This window comes from Lolium perenne, chromosome 7, assembly GCF_019359855.2.
Source record: "Lolium perenne isolate Kyuss_39 chromosome 7, Kyuss_2.0, whole genome shotgun sequence".
Classification (NCBI taxonomy): Eukaryota; Viridiplantae; Streptophyta; class Magnoliopsida; order Poales; family Poaceae; genus Lolium; species Lolium perenne.
This window is the reverse complement of record NC_067250.2, coordinates 248,231,907-248,252,738: the sequence shown is the minus strand read 5'-3', so window position 1 is coordinate 248,252,738 and position 20,832 is coordinate 248,231,907. Positions and strand designations below refer to the sequence as shown.

Genomic DNA, 20,832 nt, shown 5'->3' with positions numbered 1-20,832 from the left:
GAAGATATATGTGAGATAATTCCCCCTTCATCCATGATTGAGGTAAACTCTCTTCAACGCTTTACTAGGGAAGATATTCCGTATTCGAAACCTCCTGCACAATGCTTAGATGAGTTTGATAATTATATTGTTAAGCAAGAAAATTTTAATATGAGAGTAGAGAATCATTTAATGGAAAATTCTCGAGCTATTAGTGAATTGCATGATATTGTGGAGAGAACCTCCAATGATGTTAAGATGCTTGTTAAACATTTTCAAATGATTCAAACTCAAATTGATCAACTCACTAAAGTGCAAAATGACTTGTTAGGGAATAATTCTAAAGAGAAACATGCTTATGAAGTAACAACTAGAGGTGGTGTCTCTACCCAGGATCCTCTATATCCTGAAGGGCATCCCAAAAGAATTGAACAAGATTCTCAACGCATTGAACCTAGTGCTCATTCTAGGAAGAAAAAGAAGAAGAAACATAAAAATGTTGTAGAATCCTCTGAACCTGTTAATGATCCTAATAGTATTTCTATTTCTGATGCTGAAACTGAAAGTGGTAATGAACATGATAATGAACATGATAATGATAAGAATGATACTCCTGATAAAGAAGAGGTTGAAGAAGAACCTGAAAAGCATGCTAAAAATAAAAAGTACACGAAAGAAGACTTTATTGCTGAGAAACATGGTAATGAAAGAGAGCCTTGGGTGCAAAAGCAAATGCCTTTTCCTGCTAAGAAACTGAAATCAAAGGAAGAAGAACACTATAATAAATTTTGCGATTGGATGAAACCTTTATTCTTGCAAATCCCTTTGACTGATGCTATTAAATTGCCTCCTTATTCAAAGTATATGAAAGATATTGTTACTAACAAAAGGAAAATCCCCAATGAGGAAATTTCCACTATGCTTGCTAATTACTCTTTCAATGGCAAAATTCCAAAGAAGTTGGGCGACCCAGGTATACCTACTATTCCTTGTTCTATCAAGAATAATTATGTTAAAACTGCTCTATGTGACTTGGGAGCCGGTGTTAGTGTTATGCCTTTTTCTCTTTATAAGAGACTTTACTTAGATAAGTTGATACCTACTGATATATCTTTGCAAATGGCTGATAAATCTACTGCTATTCCTGTTGGTATATGTGAGAATGTTCCTATTCAAGTTACTACTAACTGTTTGATATTAACTGATTTTGTTGTGTTGGAAATGCCTGAAGATGATAATATGTCTATTATTCTTGGGAGACCTTTTCTTAACACCGCAGGGGCTGTTATTGATTGCAATAAAGGAAAGGTTACTTTCAATGTTGATGATAGGGAGCATACCGTTTATTTTCCCAAGAGGATTGAGAAGGCATGTGGAGTTAATACTATTTCAAATGTGAGAACTATCAAAGTGGGAACTATTGATTGTCCTATATATGAGCCTAAGGAAGAATATCAAACTCTTGTGATTGGATCCATATCAATACAATTCAAGGTAACATGATTGATTTGAGGATTATTTCTTCTTATGCTATGAAAAAGTTATTTGGTGACAAGACTTGATCAACCTTGTTAACGGATACTTTTTATATGCATAGAGGAGGTAAACAACATATCTTTCTTCCTCCACTTGCTCTAGTTGCTGTAGCACTTTTAATTTGCAAAGTTCCTTAGTTAATTGAGGATTTCAAAAATTTTCCTGGCCAGTAATAATAAACTAAATACCCAGAAATGTGCGTTTTTCAAAGTTTTCAAAAATTCACAAAAATTATACCGTTGGTCCTATTTTTCGATGAGGCACCTGGGAGCACCAGAGGATGACCTGTGGGGCACCAGAGGGCGCCAAACCACAGGCCGGCGCGGCCAAGGAGGTGGCCGCGCCACCATGTGGTGCGGGCCCCCCTTTGCCCCACTTTGCCATCTCTTCCTCCCAGACTCTTCTCTCTCCCGAAAAAATCGACACCAAGTTCCTCTCACTCGCGTTTTTGCTCCAGAGCTCCAGATTTTTCGATCTCTTTGCTCAGCCCAGATTTCTGTCTGAAATTTGGCACATTTGCTCTTCGGTATGTGACTCCTCCACCCAACCAAGTAGAATTTCGTTTGGTTGAGTATATCTTGAATATTTTGCTGCTGTAGGTAACATGTTTAGTGAGCTTGCATGCTTGTTCTAAGTGGTAGAAACTAGTTTTGATGCATGATTAGTACTCTAGCAAGTTCCTATGGTAGTTTCCCTCAATTATATGTCACCAAACCAAATTTTTATGTCATTTGTTGAAAATTTCAGAGAAGCTATGAAGAAGTTTAGCTTTGGAGAGTTGTTCAAGAAGGGGACGACCAGCACCGGGAGGCCTTCTAGGGCCGCCACCCGGATTAGGCGATCATATAATGAAGACATCCTCGCGCCTAGCTTCGCGCCCGAAGAGGACAACGGTCCTCCTAATGCTTCTACTTTTCCATGTTATGATTTTCTAAGAAATGCAGGGATACTGGAAGATTTCTTAACCCTTGTCAACAGGGCAGGGTTAACCACTTATATGGGCGATGAAAGGGAGCAATACTACTTGCTCACCAAAATCTTCGTCGAGAGTTTCCAGTTCAACAACAAACACTATGAGCCAACGGTTGCATTCAGAATCTATGATAATACTGTGACTATGTCGTTGAAGGATTTTTGTTGTGCCTTGGATATTGCCCCTGTAGGTACAGCAAGTAGGATTGATGACAACCCCCGGGACTTGCTGGAGCTCTACCGAGGGATCACCGACGATGACTGTCGCACCATTCAGCGGGGCAAGATAAGGAACATTCAACTCCCCGCCATTAAATATTTTGCATACTACATTGCTACTAGCATTCTTGGTAGGGAGAACACTAGTAATATCTCTAGTTACCATCTTGCTTTCCTGAATATTGCACTTACTGGTCAAACATCCTATCACCTTGGTGCTCTTATTGCTCGCCGCCTGACTACCAGGGGGCCTATTTTTGGAGGAACTATTGCGCTGCGTGTTTTAACTTTTCTTAATCTTCCTATTGATCCTAATGATGTGCCATTGGCCCCTAGGAGACTCGATATTACTGCTATGAAGAGTCACCATTTTGTTACCACTGACTCTACTTTAGATAATATGATGTATAGAATGTTGTTTTCTGACGGGGAGGAGAAGGAAATCCCTCTTCCCCAACCAGGTTTGTTAAGTATTGACAGGCAATCATGGTCGTGCACCAAGGAGGAAGTGGATGAGCATTTGAAGATAAAAGACTTCCACCAGCAACATGACTCCGAGGACGTCGGGACCTCCTACGACCACACCGTCACATATCCGGGTGCTTCTTCTAGCACATACCCGGAATACGACCCATCTTCATATTACGGAGACACTACTTCATGGGATCGATGGGATTGAACTCCACTTAGGCCAAAAGCCTAAGCTTGGGGGGAGGTATACCGGCATCACTCATTCTTTGCATATTATGGTTGCTGGATACTTGCACATACTTGTTTTGTTCGTTTGAGTGGTTTTCTAATGAGAGGAAGATGATATTTGGGGAAGTGCTGCCTGAAAACAGATTCTGGAACGTTACTGTAAAAATCGTCAAAAATAGCCAGAGCGTCATTTTAAGCTGCAAATTTTTGTGCAGGTTCCCCAGGTTGTTATCTAACTTTCATTAGTTGAACACTTTTCGATCTGAGCAACGTAAGATTTTTGTTAAAATCGATTTCTGTACTGCTGACAGGTTTTGGCAGATTTCTGCCATTTCGCTTTTCTGTGTTTCTTTTAGTTTGCTATTTCTTGTTTTCGCTTTGTTTCCTTCCCAAAACACAAAAAGACCAAAAATATTTCTGTTGTTCTCTTCACCATTTGTTTGCTTTGGTTTCTTGCATTTGTTTCACTTTATTTGCTATTGCCAGTTTGCTATAAGAAAACCCAAAAAGATTTTGCTTTGTTTGCTTGTTTCCTTTTGTTCTTATTTGCAATTCGAAAACACCAAAAATATTTGCTGTTCTTCTTTGGTTTGTAAAGTTCTTTATGAGTTCAATGGTCTTCGGTGGCTGGAGCGTGGTTTTCATTTCATATTATCCAAGCTGCACAAGTGAAAAGGCAATAATGACGATCTACAACAATCTGATTGTGGTGAGAGGCCGGTATGAACTCTATTTGTTTTCATTTTTGTACATATACTCATCCATGTGAGCATGCTTAGTTGGTTCATGTGAGGTATATGTTATTTGAGAAAGTCTAGTAGTTCATGATCTCTCATGTTTAGCTCCAATCTATTAATATGAGTAGCATGTCATGGATGTTTGCTTGCATTGTTTTATTCATAAGTAAGTATGGCATTGTGGTATCCTCCTCTGAATAATTCATTTATATCGACTTGGCACATGCTCACGCATGCATATGACTGAACAAAAAGTCAATTAAGCCTCGATGATTTATATTGCTTCAGAGTTCTTGTATCACTTTTATGCCTCCGTTAATTTATTTTGCCGCAAGCATGATTATGACGATTCTTGCTCTCTTGATTTGTCGCTCCCTAGTCTATTGCTAGCCTTCACTTGTACTGAGCGGGAACGCTGCTCGTGCTTCCAAACACATGAAAACCAAGTTATTCCAAAGTGTCCACCATAAATACCTATGCATGGCATTTCAAACCATTCCAAGTAAATTCTCATGCGCTACCTTTAAAATCTTCAAAATGCTTCTCAATTTGTGTTTATGTTTCATAGCTCATGAGGAAGTATGTGGTGTTTAGCTTTCAACCTTGTCATTTACTTTTGACGGACGGACTCTCATATGGACTAGTGGCACATCCGCTTATCCAATAATTTTGCAAAAAGAGCTGGCAATGGGATTCCCAGTCCCGAATTAATTAACTTAAATAGACACTCCTCCATGGTTTGTGATTGTTGGACGGCACCCGAAGGATTCGGTTAGCCATGGCTTGTGTAAGCAAAGGTTGGGGGGAGTGTCATCATCATAATAAAACTAAAATAAAAAGGCACTCCTTCATGGTATGAGATTGTTGGCAGGCACCCGAGGATTCGGTTAGCCATGGTTTGTGCAAGAAAGGTTGGAAGGAGTGCCAAATAAATATGCAATAATTCATGGGAGCCGCTCTTGAAAGTCTGGTTGGCGAGGTAGTTAGTGTACCCATTACCATTCGTTGACAACAACAAACACCTCTCAAAATAATTTTGGTCCTGTCTTTATAAAAATGAAAAGCTCTAGCGCATGTTAATCCCTGCTTCCCTCTGTGAAGGGTCAATCTTTTACTTTTATGTTGTGTCTCCATTATTTCTTTGAGCACTATCTTGAGAGCACAACTGTCATTCTTAGTATAATATGCTTGTCTCAAAATATGATTGATTGTGGTATAACTTTGATGCATTTATCTTTTGACAATCACTACTTCTAGTCTTTCTATGAACTCCAGAGGTGCCCGGGCATTTATGTTTTGCCAATCAAATACAGGCAAGCGAGATACCACTTTATCATACTCTCTTATGAACATTGCAATCCTGCTTATATACATGATTCATGATGCTTGTTATTAATTGTTGGTACGTCTCCATGATTGACATAGCTGTTAGATGATCTTATTTGCATGTATCTCACTATGAACTACTTAAGTATTAGCCATTGCATGAGAATATATACATCATATGAGCAAATGTGTTCGTGAAAGTTCTTTTATCGCTCAGTTGTTAACTGAATTGCTTGAGGACAAGCAATAAGCTAAGCTTGGGGGGAGTTGATACGTCCAAAACGTATCTACTTTCCCGAACACTTTTGCTATTGTTTTGCCTCTTATTTGTGTATTTTGGATGCAACTAACACGGACTAACGCTGTTTTCAGCAGAATCGCTGTGTCTCGTTTTTGTGCAGAAATCCAACTTTCGGGAAAAACCTCGGAATTTATGCAGAAGGCCCTATTTTCCCAGGAAACTAACGGAGCCAGAAGGGCAATTGAAGTGGAGGCCCGAGGGCCCCACACCATAGGGCGGCACGGCCCAGGGGGGGCCCGCGCGGCCCTGTGGTGTGGCCCCCTCGGCCGGCCTCCGACGCCCTCCTTCGGACTACTTATTCGCCTCGACCTAAAAACGCCAGGAGAGAAGTCGAAGTCGCCAGAAACCCTCCAGAACGCCGCCATATCGCGAAACTCCGTCGCGGGAGCCAGAAGTCTCCGTTCTGGCACTCCGCCGGGACGGGGAATTGGAGGAGATCATCACCGCCATCACCGCCAACGCCTCTACATCAACCAGCCATGTTTCCCCCATCCATGTGTGAGTAATTCCCCCACTGTAGGCCGAAGGGGATGGTAGGGATTGGATGAGATTGGTCATGTAATAGCATAAGATTGTTAGGGCATAGTGCCTAGTGTCCGTAATTGGTACTTTGATGATATTGTTGCAACTTGTTATGCTTAATGCTTGTCACTAGGGCCCGAGTGCCATGATCTCAGATCTGAACATGTTATTGTTTCATCATGATATTCATTGTTTATTGATCTTACCTGCAAGTTGTATACACATGTTGCTGTCCGGAACCGATGGCCCCGAAGTGACAGAAATCGGGACAACCGGAGGGAATGGTAGCGATGTGAGGACCACATGTGTTCACGGAGTGTTAATGCTTTGCTCCGGTACTTTATTAAAAGGAGTACCTTAATATCCAGTAGTTTCCCTTGAGGCCCGGCTGCCACCGGCTGATAGGACAAAAGATGTTGTGCAAGTTTCTCATTGCGAGCACGCACGACTATATATGGAACACATGCCTATTGATTGCTTTGTACTTGGACACCGTTTTATTATTATCTGCAAATGCCCTGCTATGATTGTTACATGAGTTTCTCTCATCCATGCAACGCCCGTCATCCGTCCCCGTGCCTACAGTATTTTAATCCTGCTGTTTACTAAAATCACTACTGCTGTCTCTGTTACTCTGCTGCTGTTATTTCACTCGCTATCGCTATAAAGCTACCTCTTGATAAACTCTTGCGAGCAAGTCTGTTTCCAGTGTGGCATGAATTGACAACTCCGCTGTTAAGGCTTCCAAGTGTTCTTTGTCTCCCCTTGTGTCGAATCAATAAATTGGGTTTTACTTCCCTCGAAGACTGTTGCGATCCCCTATACTTGTGGGTCATCAGCCACTCGCTGCAATTGTTACTCTCGCACTTTACTTACTCGTACTTTATTCAACTGTTACATCAAAACCCCCTGAATACTTGTCTGTGAGCATTTACAGGGAATCCTTCATCGAAACTGCTCGTCAACACCTTCTGCTCCTCGTTGGGATCGACATTCTTACTTATCGAAAATACTACGATACACCCCCTATACTTGTGGGTCATCAGACGTCGTCTTCATCAACAACCGAACGTGTGACCGAGTACGGAGGTGCTGCCCGTTCGTGGCGCCGGAAGCGATCGTGATCAAGATCTTCTACGCGCTTTTGCAAGCGGCAAGTGAACGTCTACCGCAGCAACAAGAGCCTACTCTTGTAGGCTTTGGAATCTCTTCAAGGGTGAGACTCGATAAACCCCTCGTTGCTACCGTCTTCTAGATTGCATCTTGGCTTGGATTGCGTGTTCGCGGTAGGAAATTTTTTGTTTTCTATGCTACGTTATCCAACAGGCGCGGCCAAGGAGGGGCCCGCGCCGCCCTAGTGTGTGGGCCCCTCGTGACTCCTCCAACCCTACCCTTCCGCCTACTTAAAGCCTTCGTCGTGAAAACCCCAGTACCGAGAGCCACGATACGGAAAACCTTCTAGAGACGCCGCCGCCGCCAATCCCATCTTGGGGGATTCAGGAGATCGCCTCCGGCACCCTGCTGGAGAGGGGAATCATCTCCCGAAGGACTCTTCATCGCCATGATCGCCTCCGGATTGATGTGTGAGTAGTTCACCCCTGGACTATGGGTCCATAGAAGTAGCTAGATGGTTGCCTTCTCCTCATTGTGCTATCATGTTAGATCTTGTGAGCTACCTATCATGATCAAGATCATCTATTTGTAATGCTACATGTTGTGTTTGTTGGGATCCGATGAATATGGAATACTATGTTATGTTGATTAATTATCAATCTATCATATATGTGTTGTTTATGATCTTGCATGCTCTCTGTTGCTAGTAGAGGCTCTGGCCAAGTTGATACTTGTAACTCCAAGGGGGAGTATTTATGCTCGATAGTGGGTTCATGCCTCCATTGAATCTGGGACAGTGACAGAAAGTTCTAAGGTTGTGGATGTGCTGTTGCCACTAGGGATAAAACATCAATGCTTTGTCTAAGGATATTTGTGTTGATTACATTACGCACCATACTTAATGCAATTGTCTGTTGTTTGCAACTTAATACTGGAAGGGGTGCGGATGCTAACCCGAAGGTGGATTTTTTAGGCATAGATGCATGCTGGATAGCGGTCTATGTACTTTATCGTAATGCCCAATTAAATCTCACACTACTCATCATGATATGTATGTGCATTGTTATGCCCTCTGTATTTGTCAATTGCCCAACTGTAATTTGTTCACCCAACATGCTATTTCTTATTGGAGAGACACCACTAGTGAACTGTGGACCACGGTCCATTCTTTTACATCTGAATACAATCTACTGCAAACATTGTTCTCTACTGTTCTTCGCATACAAACATCATTTTCCACACCATACATTTAATCCTTTGTTACAGCAAGACGGTGAGATTGACAACCTCACTGTTAAGTTGGGGCAAAGTATTTGGATTGTGTTGTGCATGTTCCATGTTGGCGCCAGAATCTCTGGTGTTGCGCCGCACTACACTCCGTCACCAACAACCTTCACGTGCTCCTTGACTCCTACTGGTTCGATAACCTTGGTTTCTTAATGAGGGAAAACTTGCTGCTGTACGCATCACACCTTCCTCTTGGGGTTCCCAACGGGCGTGTGCTTTCGCGTCATCACGGTCATTTATAAACCAAAACTTGTTCCTCTTATAGTTTTTGAGTTGTAATGCTAATCTTATTGTATTATCATCACACTAATCGATGACAGATGTACCATCATACATCCTATGAATCATCAGACTCAATGCACTACAGACGGTTGGGAGGGTGATTTGCGGAGAAGTTATTCATGGGCAATGTAGGAACATCGCATATGGGAGGAGGGCCCTGACACATATGGGAGGAGGGCCCTGACAGCAACGCAATCAGGAGAAGATAATCTAGGAGGGCATGCAACTCGGGGATGACATGTCCATGAGGAACTGTAGCCTATCCATGGTGGCGGGATGGGGCATGGAAGGGAGTGTGGCGACGCCGAGATGGGAGACAGAGCTTGGCGACAACTCAAGCCGAAAGCGAGATAGCTATTTGATCCATATAAAATTTCATTCTTTAATTATTTCTTACATGGGCGATGTGTCCTAATGAGCATTACCAGAACAAAACACAAAACTCCATTTTGGTAAATATGCAACATAACATGGGCGATGTGTCCTAATGAGCATTGTAAAGCCGCAAGTCGCGGTCTTTACAGATCAATTATCCACCCCGAGTTCCAACGTAGCACATGGAGTCGTGGTATTAAGATAAATGAGACAACAATAACATTAAGATTGATGATGTCAATGTTACTCCCTCAAAGGTAATCACACTATCGACCCATGAATATTGTCACTTGAGCATATGGCAACAAACTCAACTCAAACCATAATACCTTTACCAGTCTCTCTAGTTTGGGTACCTATCAAACTTTCAAGATCAAGCTAAAAAGATTGAAGACGAGAAATGGACTCTACTCCCATATTGCACAATATCTCATAAGTAATTAGATGCACATAACGCTACAATGCTAGGCCTCGGCCCATAGCCCGAGAGGAATACTCATGGATGATTAGATCAACAATCATAAACATTGTATTATAAATCTCAAAGAGATGGATGATGATTAGTCTTACAAATAATGCCGCCAATCACGAATGAATCAAGATTACAATCAAGGGAAGAGAGGATGGACATGATGATGGAGAGGCGGAGCAGTCGATGGAAGCAAGGACATGGCTTTTGTGTAGATTGGATTTGACTATGGCAGTGAAATTTGTTTTTCTCTGTGTGTGTTCTCCCGAATGTCATAGGTGCCTTCACAATTTATACTGGGTTTGACGAGGTGAAGCCACCAATACATGGTACGGTCAGGTCGTACAAGTGGCCCTGATAGTAACCGTACCAGTGGTCGTTAAAGCTTCTGCAAATCAGCTCTGCATCCTAGTTGACTTGGTGACATCTCCAACCCGTAATTCTTCATTAATTGCCCTTGATTTCCTTCTAAATACTTCCCATTTTTGCATTAAAAAAATGAAGAAGGAGGTTTCTAGATCTTGGCATTGGTTAGTACATATTAGTGGGTCTAGGAAGGTATTTTCTTCATATTGCAACAAAATATCTCAGTTCAGGTAGAAATAATGTGGTTGTTTTCATGAGCCATCATATCAAGCTTAAACCTTGAGCGTCCTCGAGCAACAAGGTACAACAATCATAAGGAGCTCAGAGTCTAAACCGAAATAAAGAAAATTCAAGTTCACCTACAACTGGTATCCGCAACTCTTACTTCTTATCCTAAAAGCTTTGCATAGATAGAGTAATGACAAGATACTATAAAAGTTTTAGGATGTCGATGCAACTACAATTAAGCTTTCATTAATAAGTATGGTTAATTAAGTAATTGGTATTCTGCCTTTCTCTAAGCAACACTTGCTTGCCAAGAATTAATTGACATTCAAGATTTAAAAAATTGAGAGTGACATATCATGTCAAAAAAGCATATCAATAGAGCAGCTCATTTAACTCCCACTTATTAAATCATGGCTTTTAAATACCTTCTTTAGTTTGTTGTCTTTCAAAAAATCACACTTATTAGTAATGAGACCATGCCAAAAAGTTGTAAACTTGGCTTAGAAGAATTAGGAACACGTTTTTGTCATCGTACCAGTAGATCATCATATCTAATAGCGAGAGGATCTTAAATTTGTTCAAGATAGTTAACAACAAAACACGGGTTCTAAAATGTGTTCCTTGCCCTGAGGAGATGTATGTAGGGCCACATGCTACCATATGTTCTGCTTGGACTAATCAACTAGGGTACGATTACAAAAAGAACTTGCAACTAAACCATACTACAATATAAAACTTGGTCATATTACCTTACATGACTGCATATACGTGAAGTCATGTCCTTTGGAGAATGGATAAGTCAGGTAGCAATGGTCCCAGAACATGATCATACCATCCCGTGGTCCACCCATTGATCAATATTTCATTTCTCACTAAAATAAATCCAAAGGATATTTGTAGTGTTCGCTAGACATAACATTTTGCGGGCTCTATATCATTTCACGTAAAAACTGTGCGTAGACGTCTCCCACTTTTGCTTTATGGATTAAAATTTGATGAGCTTCCCTTGTTTTTATTTTTGTCTTGTTCTTTTTGGCTAACTTTCTTACTGTCTTTGGCACATCAATTTAGTTTACTTTTTAATTATCTGTTGGCTAGGTTTTTAAAACCTCGATAACCTAAAATTACACTCGGTTAGGGTATTAAACTTTAATGAAACATTAGTATAGCTTTTAGCTCTAGGTTATAGATATGGAGTTATTGGGAAAAAATAGTTGAATCTTTATCTACGGGAAAATACTGCGTTTCCTTCAGAGGGACACTCGCTTGTGTTCTCCGAGTCGCGCTTCCTTGGATGCTTTGCATCGTGCGGTCGAAACACGACCACCTACACGTCCTTCAGTGCCCATCGAACTGGACGAGAGGAAGGAAAGGGGCCCACCCATGTTCTCATCCCACTTTACCTCGGAACCTTATCTTCCCCTGTCATCTCTTTCCCCGTATCTTCCTCCATGCGCATGCTGCCATGGAGCTATGCAATTCATCTTCCCCAACACATGTCGTCGGCCTAACCCCTCCACACTTGTTCTTTTCTCTCCGGTGTAGTACCTTGTCGTGTTCTCTGCGTGCGACCGGCAGGGGTGGCCCTCCCTAGCAGAGGCCTAACTTCTGTTGCTGCAAGCAGTTGCTTCCTATAAAATCCACCGCTGGGCAGTGTTGCAAGCGCCCGCTGTTGTTGCTACAGATCCAGCCGACGCATGCTACAACAGCTGGTCATAGGTGCTGCAAAGCCTCCGCCGCTATCCAACATTGCTACAAGCGGCAACCAACGTTGCTACAACATGCCACTGGGGTCTCTACAATAGGCCACTGGTGTTGCTACAGATCTAACCTCCGTGCTACAATAGCTGGTACAGTGCTGCAAGCAGCAGCTGCTACAAGCGTCCATCACAGAAGGGGGAGCGACACCGGCCGCAACCGTCGCTGCTACAAAGTGGCCACTGCCGAAGAGGGGGGCGACACCGGCTGCAGCAACTGGCGCTGCTACAAGGGACCACTGCCGAAAGGGAGAGCAACGCCGATGTGCTTCTCTTTGAATCCATGGGGAATGTTGGGAATGGGAGGAGGTGTGCAGGGTAGAGAGTGACGAGGGTGGTGCACTTCAATGCCATCTAGGGTCTGTACGGGCGGTTGCCGGTAATTGAGACGGCGGGATATCAAGATGGCCAAGGATATTTTGCTTTAGGCAGAGGGGGTGGGGATCACTCTTTGTGTCCGCATGCGTTGACTCTTGAGTCAGGGTTAAGATTGAGAGACAATGACATCGCTCCGATCGAACTGTGCAGAAGGATGGCTTTCCTCGTGGACTTAGGAAAATCCTTGAAAAATTCCTTAAAATTTATGGAGTTTTCAAAACAAGTGATGATTCACTCTGTAAAAGGCATACCTATATTGTAGAAGGAGGGGTTTCTTCGTGGACTTTGCCATTAGGTAGGTGAACCATGACAATAGATTATGAATCCATTTGCTTGCGTCTATTCCCATAGTTTGTACATTGCACTATTGGAAACTTCAAAAATGCAATTTCCCAAGAGTGGCACATGTTGGCTAATGTAGACAACAAAAATGTTGAGCACTTATCTATAACAAACCGATATTTCTGTCACTCGACAATCGATCACTAGTTGGTTGGTTGGTTACGAGGGTAGTTGAGCTCATGGAAATGCACATTCTAAAAATAGCATCCCTGTTTCCCCTCTTGTGCCTGTATTCAAGTCGGCAGGGAAAAGATGGCCACACAGGAATATAAATCTGGCAGGCCGATTCGTGCCCCACCCCGTCAATGTGGACGTATTTGGCAAATCGGTACTCCTCCAGGGCAGGTTCGCAAAACGGCCTCCTGTCTGTCTCTGAACGATTTGCAACACTATTTCCTGGCATTAATTTCTGGTCTGCCCTCCTCCTCCTCTTCTTGCCCCAGCTTCGTCGTCGCCCACACGATCCACCACCACCACCACCACCTCCTCTTCCCGCTCCTCGCCGTCTCCCACCGATCCCGACCCGAGGTACGCGTCGTCCTCCCCCCTCTCGCGCTCGTCCCCGCCACGCCTAGTCCCGTGAAGCTCGTCCGGCCGATTGCTCCCCGCTCCGCGCGCGCGCGGGGGAGGATTAGGTTGGTCCCGCCGCGCTGTTACGGGGTGTCGAAATCCGAGATCGGGATCGAGATCTGCCCCCATTGGCTAGATCTGGGCCTGTGTGCCGCGCAAAGGTCCCGCCTTTCGATCGGTTCGCCTGAATTGGGAGCCGCGGGAGCGATTGGCCGCGAGCTTTCTTTGCTTCTTTTTTTTTGTCGGTGGGGTCGTAGGGTCGGAATGACGCGCGCTGTTTGCATAAGAGCGGATCGGTTTGTCTCGTCATCCTGATGGGTGCGCTCGATGTTGCAGGTCGCCCTCCGGTGGGTTCAGCATGGGTCTGGTGAAGGATGGCGTCGACATGGAGGAGGGAACCTTGGAGATCGGCATGGGTGAGCCATTCATTCAACAAATCTTGCCTAGTGCCTCCTTATGATCGTGCTGCGCCATTGCCTATTATCGTGGGGACGGGGGAGGGCTTGCTTGTTATTGAAAATGCGCTAGGTTGGAGGTTTGAGATGCTGAGTACCATACATGTAAATAAGCTGAGGCTAAAAGATAACGGATAACCAGATGTAGTGCGTCATACAGTCACAGAGCTTTCGCTTAAAAATGTGCAGTGTTTGCCAACAGAGAGATAACCTTCTCCATTGTAGACAAAGTTTGCCTTTTGTAGTTTTGCATTTGTTATAAACTACGCAACATTCTTATGTTCCTTTAAGTCTAGCGCTCTAGCTATGCCAATTCTTACAGCGTGCCACGACCATTATTTCCTATTCTGATTTTTCGGATAATTTGATTCACATATATCCATAAAGTTTATGTCTGACCTATTGTGTCAAACCGTCAATGACATCTGGGTCAAAGCCCACATAGTTGTACCGGCTTTTAGCCGGTTACAAAAGCATTCTTTTCAGACGACTTACCAATGACGGTGTTCACCAAATATTTACTTCTGCAGAGTACAGGACTGTTTCTGGTGTGGCAGGACCTCTGGTTATCTTGGACAAAGTGAAGGTGTGTATGCTTTTCTGAATTTTGCATCTGTTAGCATATTCCCACCTTTAACCAGGCTTGTTCTAGTAGCACGTTGTTTCTCACTATTTCATTCTCCTCTTTACGTTCTACTATAGGGCCCCAAATACCAGGAAATTGTAAACATCCGGCTGGGAGATGGCACCACTCGGCGTGGTCAAGTTCTGGAAGTTGATGGTGAAAAGGCTGTTGTGCAGGTCAGTTATTTTCTTCTGTTATCTATCGTTGTGACCAATCAGAGTAAACTTAGACTGTATTATTTTATCTGAACTGCGTGAATATACAGGTCTTTGAAGGCACTTCAGGAATAGACAACAAATACACTACGGTTCAGTTCACAGGCGAGGTACTTGCCCACTATTCATGAGTCTCTTTCCTGATAGGATATTGTTTAAAGGTTTCTCTAATAGGAGAACACTTTCTTTTCAACTGTTAGTATGATGAACAGGTGATAGGGACAACACATATCCATTCTTGACATTGTTAAGTCATATGGTTATAGTTGGCATTGCATAGCACTGGAACTGAATAAATCGGACAAGCCCATTTTTAACTTTCAGAATGAATTCAAAATAATGCATGCTTCTCCTTGTGTGTATGTGAATATGAGAAGCTGCTACTTTTTTTTTGCTTACTTCTGTATGCTGCTTCTCTGACAGGTTTTGAAAACTCCTTTCTCGCTTGATATGCTTGGATGCATTTTTAATGGTTCTGGAAAACCTATTGATAATGGTCCCCCAATATTGTTTAAAGGTTTCTCTAATAGGAGAACACTTTCTTTTCAACTGTTAGTATGATGAACTGGTGATAGGGACAACACATATCCATTGTTGACATTGTTAAGTCATATGGTTATAGTTGGCATTGCATAGCACTGGAACTGAATAAATCAGACAAGCCCATTTTAAACTTTCAGAATGAATTCAAAATAATGTATGCTTCTCCTTGTGTGTATGTGAATATGAGAAGCTGCTACTTTTTTTTGCTTACTTCTGTATGCTGCTTCTCTGACAGGTTTTGAAAACTCCTGTCTCGCTTGATATGCTTGGACGCATTTTTAATGGTTCTGGAAAACCTATTGATAATGGTCCCCCAATATTGCCTGAGGCCTACTTGGACATCTCTGGTAAGTGCTTTCTTAGGCGCACTGTTCTTTAAGAACCTCATGACTTATTTGTACGTTCATCATGATTAGGAACTATGGACGGTGGTAAATTGTCCTCATTTGTCGCTACTGATAATTATGTGCTATTATGTTCATTTCAGGAAGTTCCATTAACCCAAGTGAGAGAACCTACCCTGAGGAGATGATTCAAACAGGGATATCTACCATTGATGTCATGAACTCCATTGCTCGAGGGCAAAAGATTCCTCTCTTTTCTGCTGCTGGGCTTCCTCATAATGAAATCGCTGCTCAGATTTGCCGTCAGGCTGGTCTTGTCAAGAGGTTGGAGAAAGGCAAGCACGCAGAGGTAATAATCTGTTCGAATTTGCACATGGGGATCTATTTTTATCCTAGCTGAAACATTGCTTGTTGACTGACCTAATTTTTTTGATGTATCAGGGTGGTGGTGAAGACGATAATTTTGCTATTGTGTTTGCCGCTATGGGAGTCAACATGGAAACAGCTCAATTCTTCAAACGTGATTTTGAAGAGAATGGTTCAATGGAGAGGGTCACCCTTTTTCTGAACTTGGTATTTACATTTTACTTGATAACCACATTTTTATGTTGCAAGCCATTTAGTCCTTTTAATATTGCTATAGTTGATTAAACAATGTTTTATATGTCTCCGAACAAAATTTTGCTCTGTCAATACCAAGCAAAGCATATTTTTAACACTCCGCTCCTGTTTATCTTTCAGGCAAATGATCCCACTATTGAACGTATCATCACCCCTCGAATTGCGCTGACAACAGCAGAATATTTGGCTTATGAATGTGGGAAGCATGTGCTTGTCATCTTGACAGATATGAGTTCATATGCAGATGCACTTCGTGAGGTATTGCGCTTGATATTTTCTTCAACTACTCGGAGAACTGAATTCCATAGAAAAGCTTTTCCTAGTCATCTAGCTCTTCCTTGGGAGTTACTTCCTGTCCTGATATTCTTCCAGTGGCATGATTAATTAATGATTTTAGGGAAAGAGTTAATATTTCTTATGTATCTTTGATGCACACTAAAATGCCATCCATGTAATTGCAAAGTTAACTGTTTGAATCAACGGGAAAAAATGCGAAGCTGCATTTTTAAAGTCAATGTACATAAGTGTATAAGTTTGGCCAGAATCTGTTGCTGAGATTCTCACCAGAAGAGGTATAAGTTTGGTCAGAATCTGGTACCGAGATTGTCTTGTTTCCATTTGATCATCATTATACATCTTGCCCAAATGGACAAGTAGTGTTGTAAACATAACCTTGACATTTTTATTAGCTTCCAACACTGTTTTGTAGTTTTCTCTATCTAGCAAGTTGGAAGATCTTTGACTTGGCTTGCATTTCTTGTTCAACTGTAATAAAATGACAATTACTGCCCTCTCTTCTTTTTTATCCACAATAACCCTAGATGGAAATCGTGCTTATGTGTAGGTGTCGGCAGCCCGAGAAGAGGTCCCAGGTAGGCGTGGTTATCCTGGATATATGTATACTGATCTGGCAACCATATATGAGCGTGCTGGGCGTATTGAAGGAAGAACGGGCTCCATTACACAAATACCCATTCTAACTATGCCTAATGATGGTAAGTAATGAATTTCTTGCTCTGTACATATCTGCTTTTACTATTAAGGTGGAGTTAGTGAGGGTTCGTCCACACCCCTCCTCTTATCTGTCTCCCGTCAAAATTGGCGTGTCGACAAGTGGACCCACACCACATGCCTGGGCGAAATATATTATCATGAGCACTAAATTTATTTGTTGTCCCGTTGCAACACACTGGTATTTAGCTGGTCAGTTATACATCACCATTAGGATTACCTTCTGAACGTTCTGTAAACTTGCTGCGCAATGGATGAAAATCAGCATATAATATCTGACAGTAGTGCTTTAACCAATTTTCTTAGTGTGACGCAATGAGTATATGAACTAGTTGAGCATGAGTATATCAACACTCTTGTATGTATATTAATGAATTAGCTGCAGTTCTGATGGGAAATACCAGGATGAACCTGGGTGCACGGGCACCCGGTTTCTCCAATTTTCGAAAAAATGCTATTTGAAAATCTAAAAAAAAAATTGAAATAATTTTTTTCATGTACATATTATGTTGATACTTGTGTAAGTTTTCACGAAAAAATTCTATCGTATGTGGCCTACACGAAAATGACAAAATGTTCAAATGACTAGAATGATTGGCTGTGCACTGTTCACAACAATAGGAAATTCCATTTTCACATTTATGTGTAGGTCACACATGGCCGTCTTTTTATGCCGAAATCTGCACAAATTAGTACATAGGATATACATGAAAAAAAAATATTTCAAAATTTTCTGAAACTTTGAAATATCATTTTTTGGAATTTCTCAAAATAGGGTGCACATGCACCTGGGTGCAAATCGTCCGCGTGATCTGATTTGCTTTTTAGATAAGCAGTTTCCACACCTTTCATGTTATTCCCTGTTTGACTTGGTGTGTTTTGTTCATTTTTAAACAGATATCACGCATCCAACTCCTGATCTCACGGGATACATTACTGAAGGCCAGATATACATTGACAGACAGCTCCATAACAGACAGGTGCATTTACTTGTTCTATTAAATTAGCAAAGGTGACAGCTTCATATAATAAGTTGTTACTACTCCCTCTGATCCATGAACTAAAACCACGACACTTACTATGGATCGGAGGGGGTTTCATTTAGACTTGTATTACTTTTCGTATTTACGTGACTCAGGAACTAAATCCGGGGGTTAACCTCTTTTCGTTTCATTATTCTACCATAATATCTTCCCTATTTTGACGCGATGTCATGGTATTTTCAGATATACCCACCCATCAATGTCCTTCCATCTCTCTCTCGGTTGATGAAGGTGAGATATCTTATCGATCTCGCTTTTCGAAACTGGGTCCATAACTGTAAGATGATATCAGGATTCTACCCACATGTTATTTCTAAGAACTACGAATAATTCTTGCAGAGTGCTATTGGCGAGGGTATGACCCGTCGAGACCATTCAGATGTGTCTAATCAGGTAGATGTTTGAACAGCATATATTCGGTTTCCTTAAAGTACCAAGGATAACTTCCAGAAGAGTCACACCTACTGTTTTTTTTCTGTTCAGCTTTATGCCAACTATGCTATTGGAAAGGATGTCCAAGCCATGAAAGCCGTTGTGGGAGAGGAGGCTCTCTCTTCTGAAGATCTGGTATGTCACTACTCACTAGCAAATTAACCCATGAGCTGGTGGTCTTTTTAGAAGTAAACAGAATCTGACGCACTGTTCTTTACCTCTTGTGCAGCTTTATCTAGAATTCCTTGACAAATTTGAGAGGAAATTTGTGGCACAAGGAGCATACGATACCCGGAACATCTTCCAGTCACTTGATCTAGCATGGACATTGCTTCGCATATTCCCTCGCGAGCTTCTCCACCGTATCCCCGCCAAGACCTTGGATGCGTTCTACAGCAGAGATGCTACCCAGTGATCTCATCCTTGTTAAGAAATTCGGTGTTTTCTCAAGTGCAGCTTGAATAAATTGAACAGTGAACTTCTGGCCTTTTTGCTGTAGTTATATATAGTCAGATCCCATTCTTTTGAGTCAGTGAGCATAATTTATTTGTAGATTTCTCAGTCATGGCGACTTCTGTAATATTATCTCATGTATTGTTGAACCAAACACACTTGAGCTCTTTTCGGTTTCACTTCCCAGAACTGTTAGCAAGAGCATTCTAGGCCAAGATGCTCGAGCATGCTGGTTGTATCTACTTTTGTGTATGAATAAAGATGGGCAATAAACTGTTGTGATCTAGACGTGGTGGTGTACATTGTCAGCTATAAAAGTTCTGTAAAGTCTAGCATGTGAACCTTTTTCTCTCGTACCGCTGTGTTGATCTCTGTCTTGCTACCTCTGTACCTTACTTTGAAATTTGCTAAGTTTGCCCTGTGCAAGAAAATAGCACTGGCAGCTGAGACTTGAAGATAAAAAAACGCTATTCAAGCAATTCGCAAAAAAATGGAACAAGCAAATCAAAATAAAGAAGTTACCAAAAATTATATTATGATCTAAGATTGACGGTAGTGGGCAAGTGAAATTGCGGGGCACAGTGAAGCATGAAAGATAGTTGCTAAGTACTCCAGCCACTTGTGCTTAACACTGGAGTACAACATAGATGTGCAAATCGTAACGCTCCAACAACAACAAGGCCACAAGTTGAGCTAAGAGCATCCCCACTCGTTGGCGCTCCCCACGCCCAAATCCGGCGAAATTTTCGTCCGGATTGGATGAAGATTTGGCGTGGGAAGCGCCGAAGTTCCAGCCGTCCCCCCGGCAGGAAACCCCCAACCTCGACCATTTGACATATTTCAAACAAATTCAACATAAAATTTAACAAGTTCGGCAAACAAGAGTACGAAAATTGCTGAAACAAATTCGGCGATAATCAGTACAATGTTTAACAAGTGCTGAAACAAATGAAGCACACAATTTCACAATTTTTCAAACAAATTAAGACAGACTAGTTGGCGTCGGCGTTGGCGTTGCCTCGGAGCCTCCATATGTGCTCCACCAGATCATCTTGCAGCAGCTGATGCATTGTAGAGTCTCGAATCTCCTGGCGCATAGCAAAGAAGGCGGCCCATGATGGAGGCACATGGTGATTAGGCTGTGCAAGAGGACCCTCTCTCTCATATGGTGCTTCTTGCTCAGCCAGAGGAACCGGATGCTTTCGCTCATCTTCAATAATCATATTGTGTAGGCACACACAGCAGTTCATCACCTCCCACATCTGATCTTTGGACCAAGTCATAGCGGGGAACCGGACGACAGCAAATCTCTGCTGGAGGACACCAAATGCTCGCTCGACGTCTTTTCGGCAAGCTTCTTGTTTCTTGACAAACTCGCAAAGTTTGGGGGTGCCAGGGTTGGAGATAGTCTTCGCAAATGTTGCCCACTTTGGATAGATACCGTCTGCAAGGTAGTATCCTTTGTTGTAGTGCCGACCATTGATCACATAGTCCACCGGAGGAGCATGACCCTCAACAAGCTTGGAAAAGACCGGGGATCAGTTTAGGACGTTGATGTCATTGTTGGATCCAGGCATACCAAAGAAAGAGTGCCAAATCCAAAGATCATGGGTAGCCACTGCTTCAAGTATC

The 20,832-nt window shown here is 42.3% G+C and overlaps 1 protein-coding gene across 1 annotated transcript; it reads left to right on the top strand.

The window, feature by feature from the left end:
- The first annotated feature begins 13,277 nt into the window (after window positions 1–13,277).
- LOC127313237 (V-type proton ATPase subunit B 1) lies at window positions 13,278–19,488 on the top strand. The gene is made up of 15 exons (XM_051343789.2): window positions 13,278–13,416; window positions 13,795–13,874; window positions 14,444–14,499; window positions 14,616–14,714; window positions 14,804–14,863; window positions 15,532–15,643; window positions 15,784–15,989; window positions 16,082–16,213; window positions 16,382–16,519; window positions 17,106–17,256; window positions 18,170–18,252; window positions 18,499–18,546; window positions 18,655–18,708; window positions 18,799–18,882; window positions 18,977–19,488. The coding sequence occupies exons 2-15, from the start codon at window positions 13,817–13,819 to the stop codon at window positions 19,160–19,162; spliced, it is 1,467 nt and encodes a 488-aa protein (XP_051199749.1). The 5' UTR covers window positions 13,278–13,416; window positions 13,795–13,816; the 3' UTR covers window positions 19,163–19,488.
- Window positions 19,489–20,832: the final 1,344 nt, after the last annotated feature.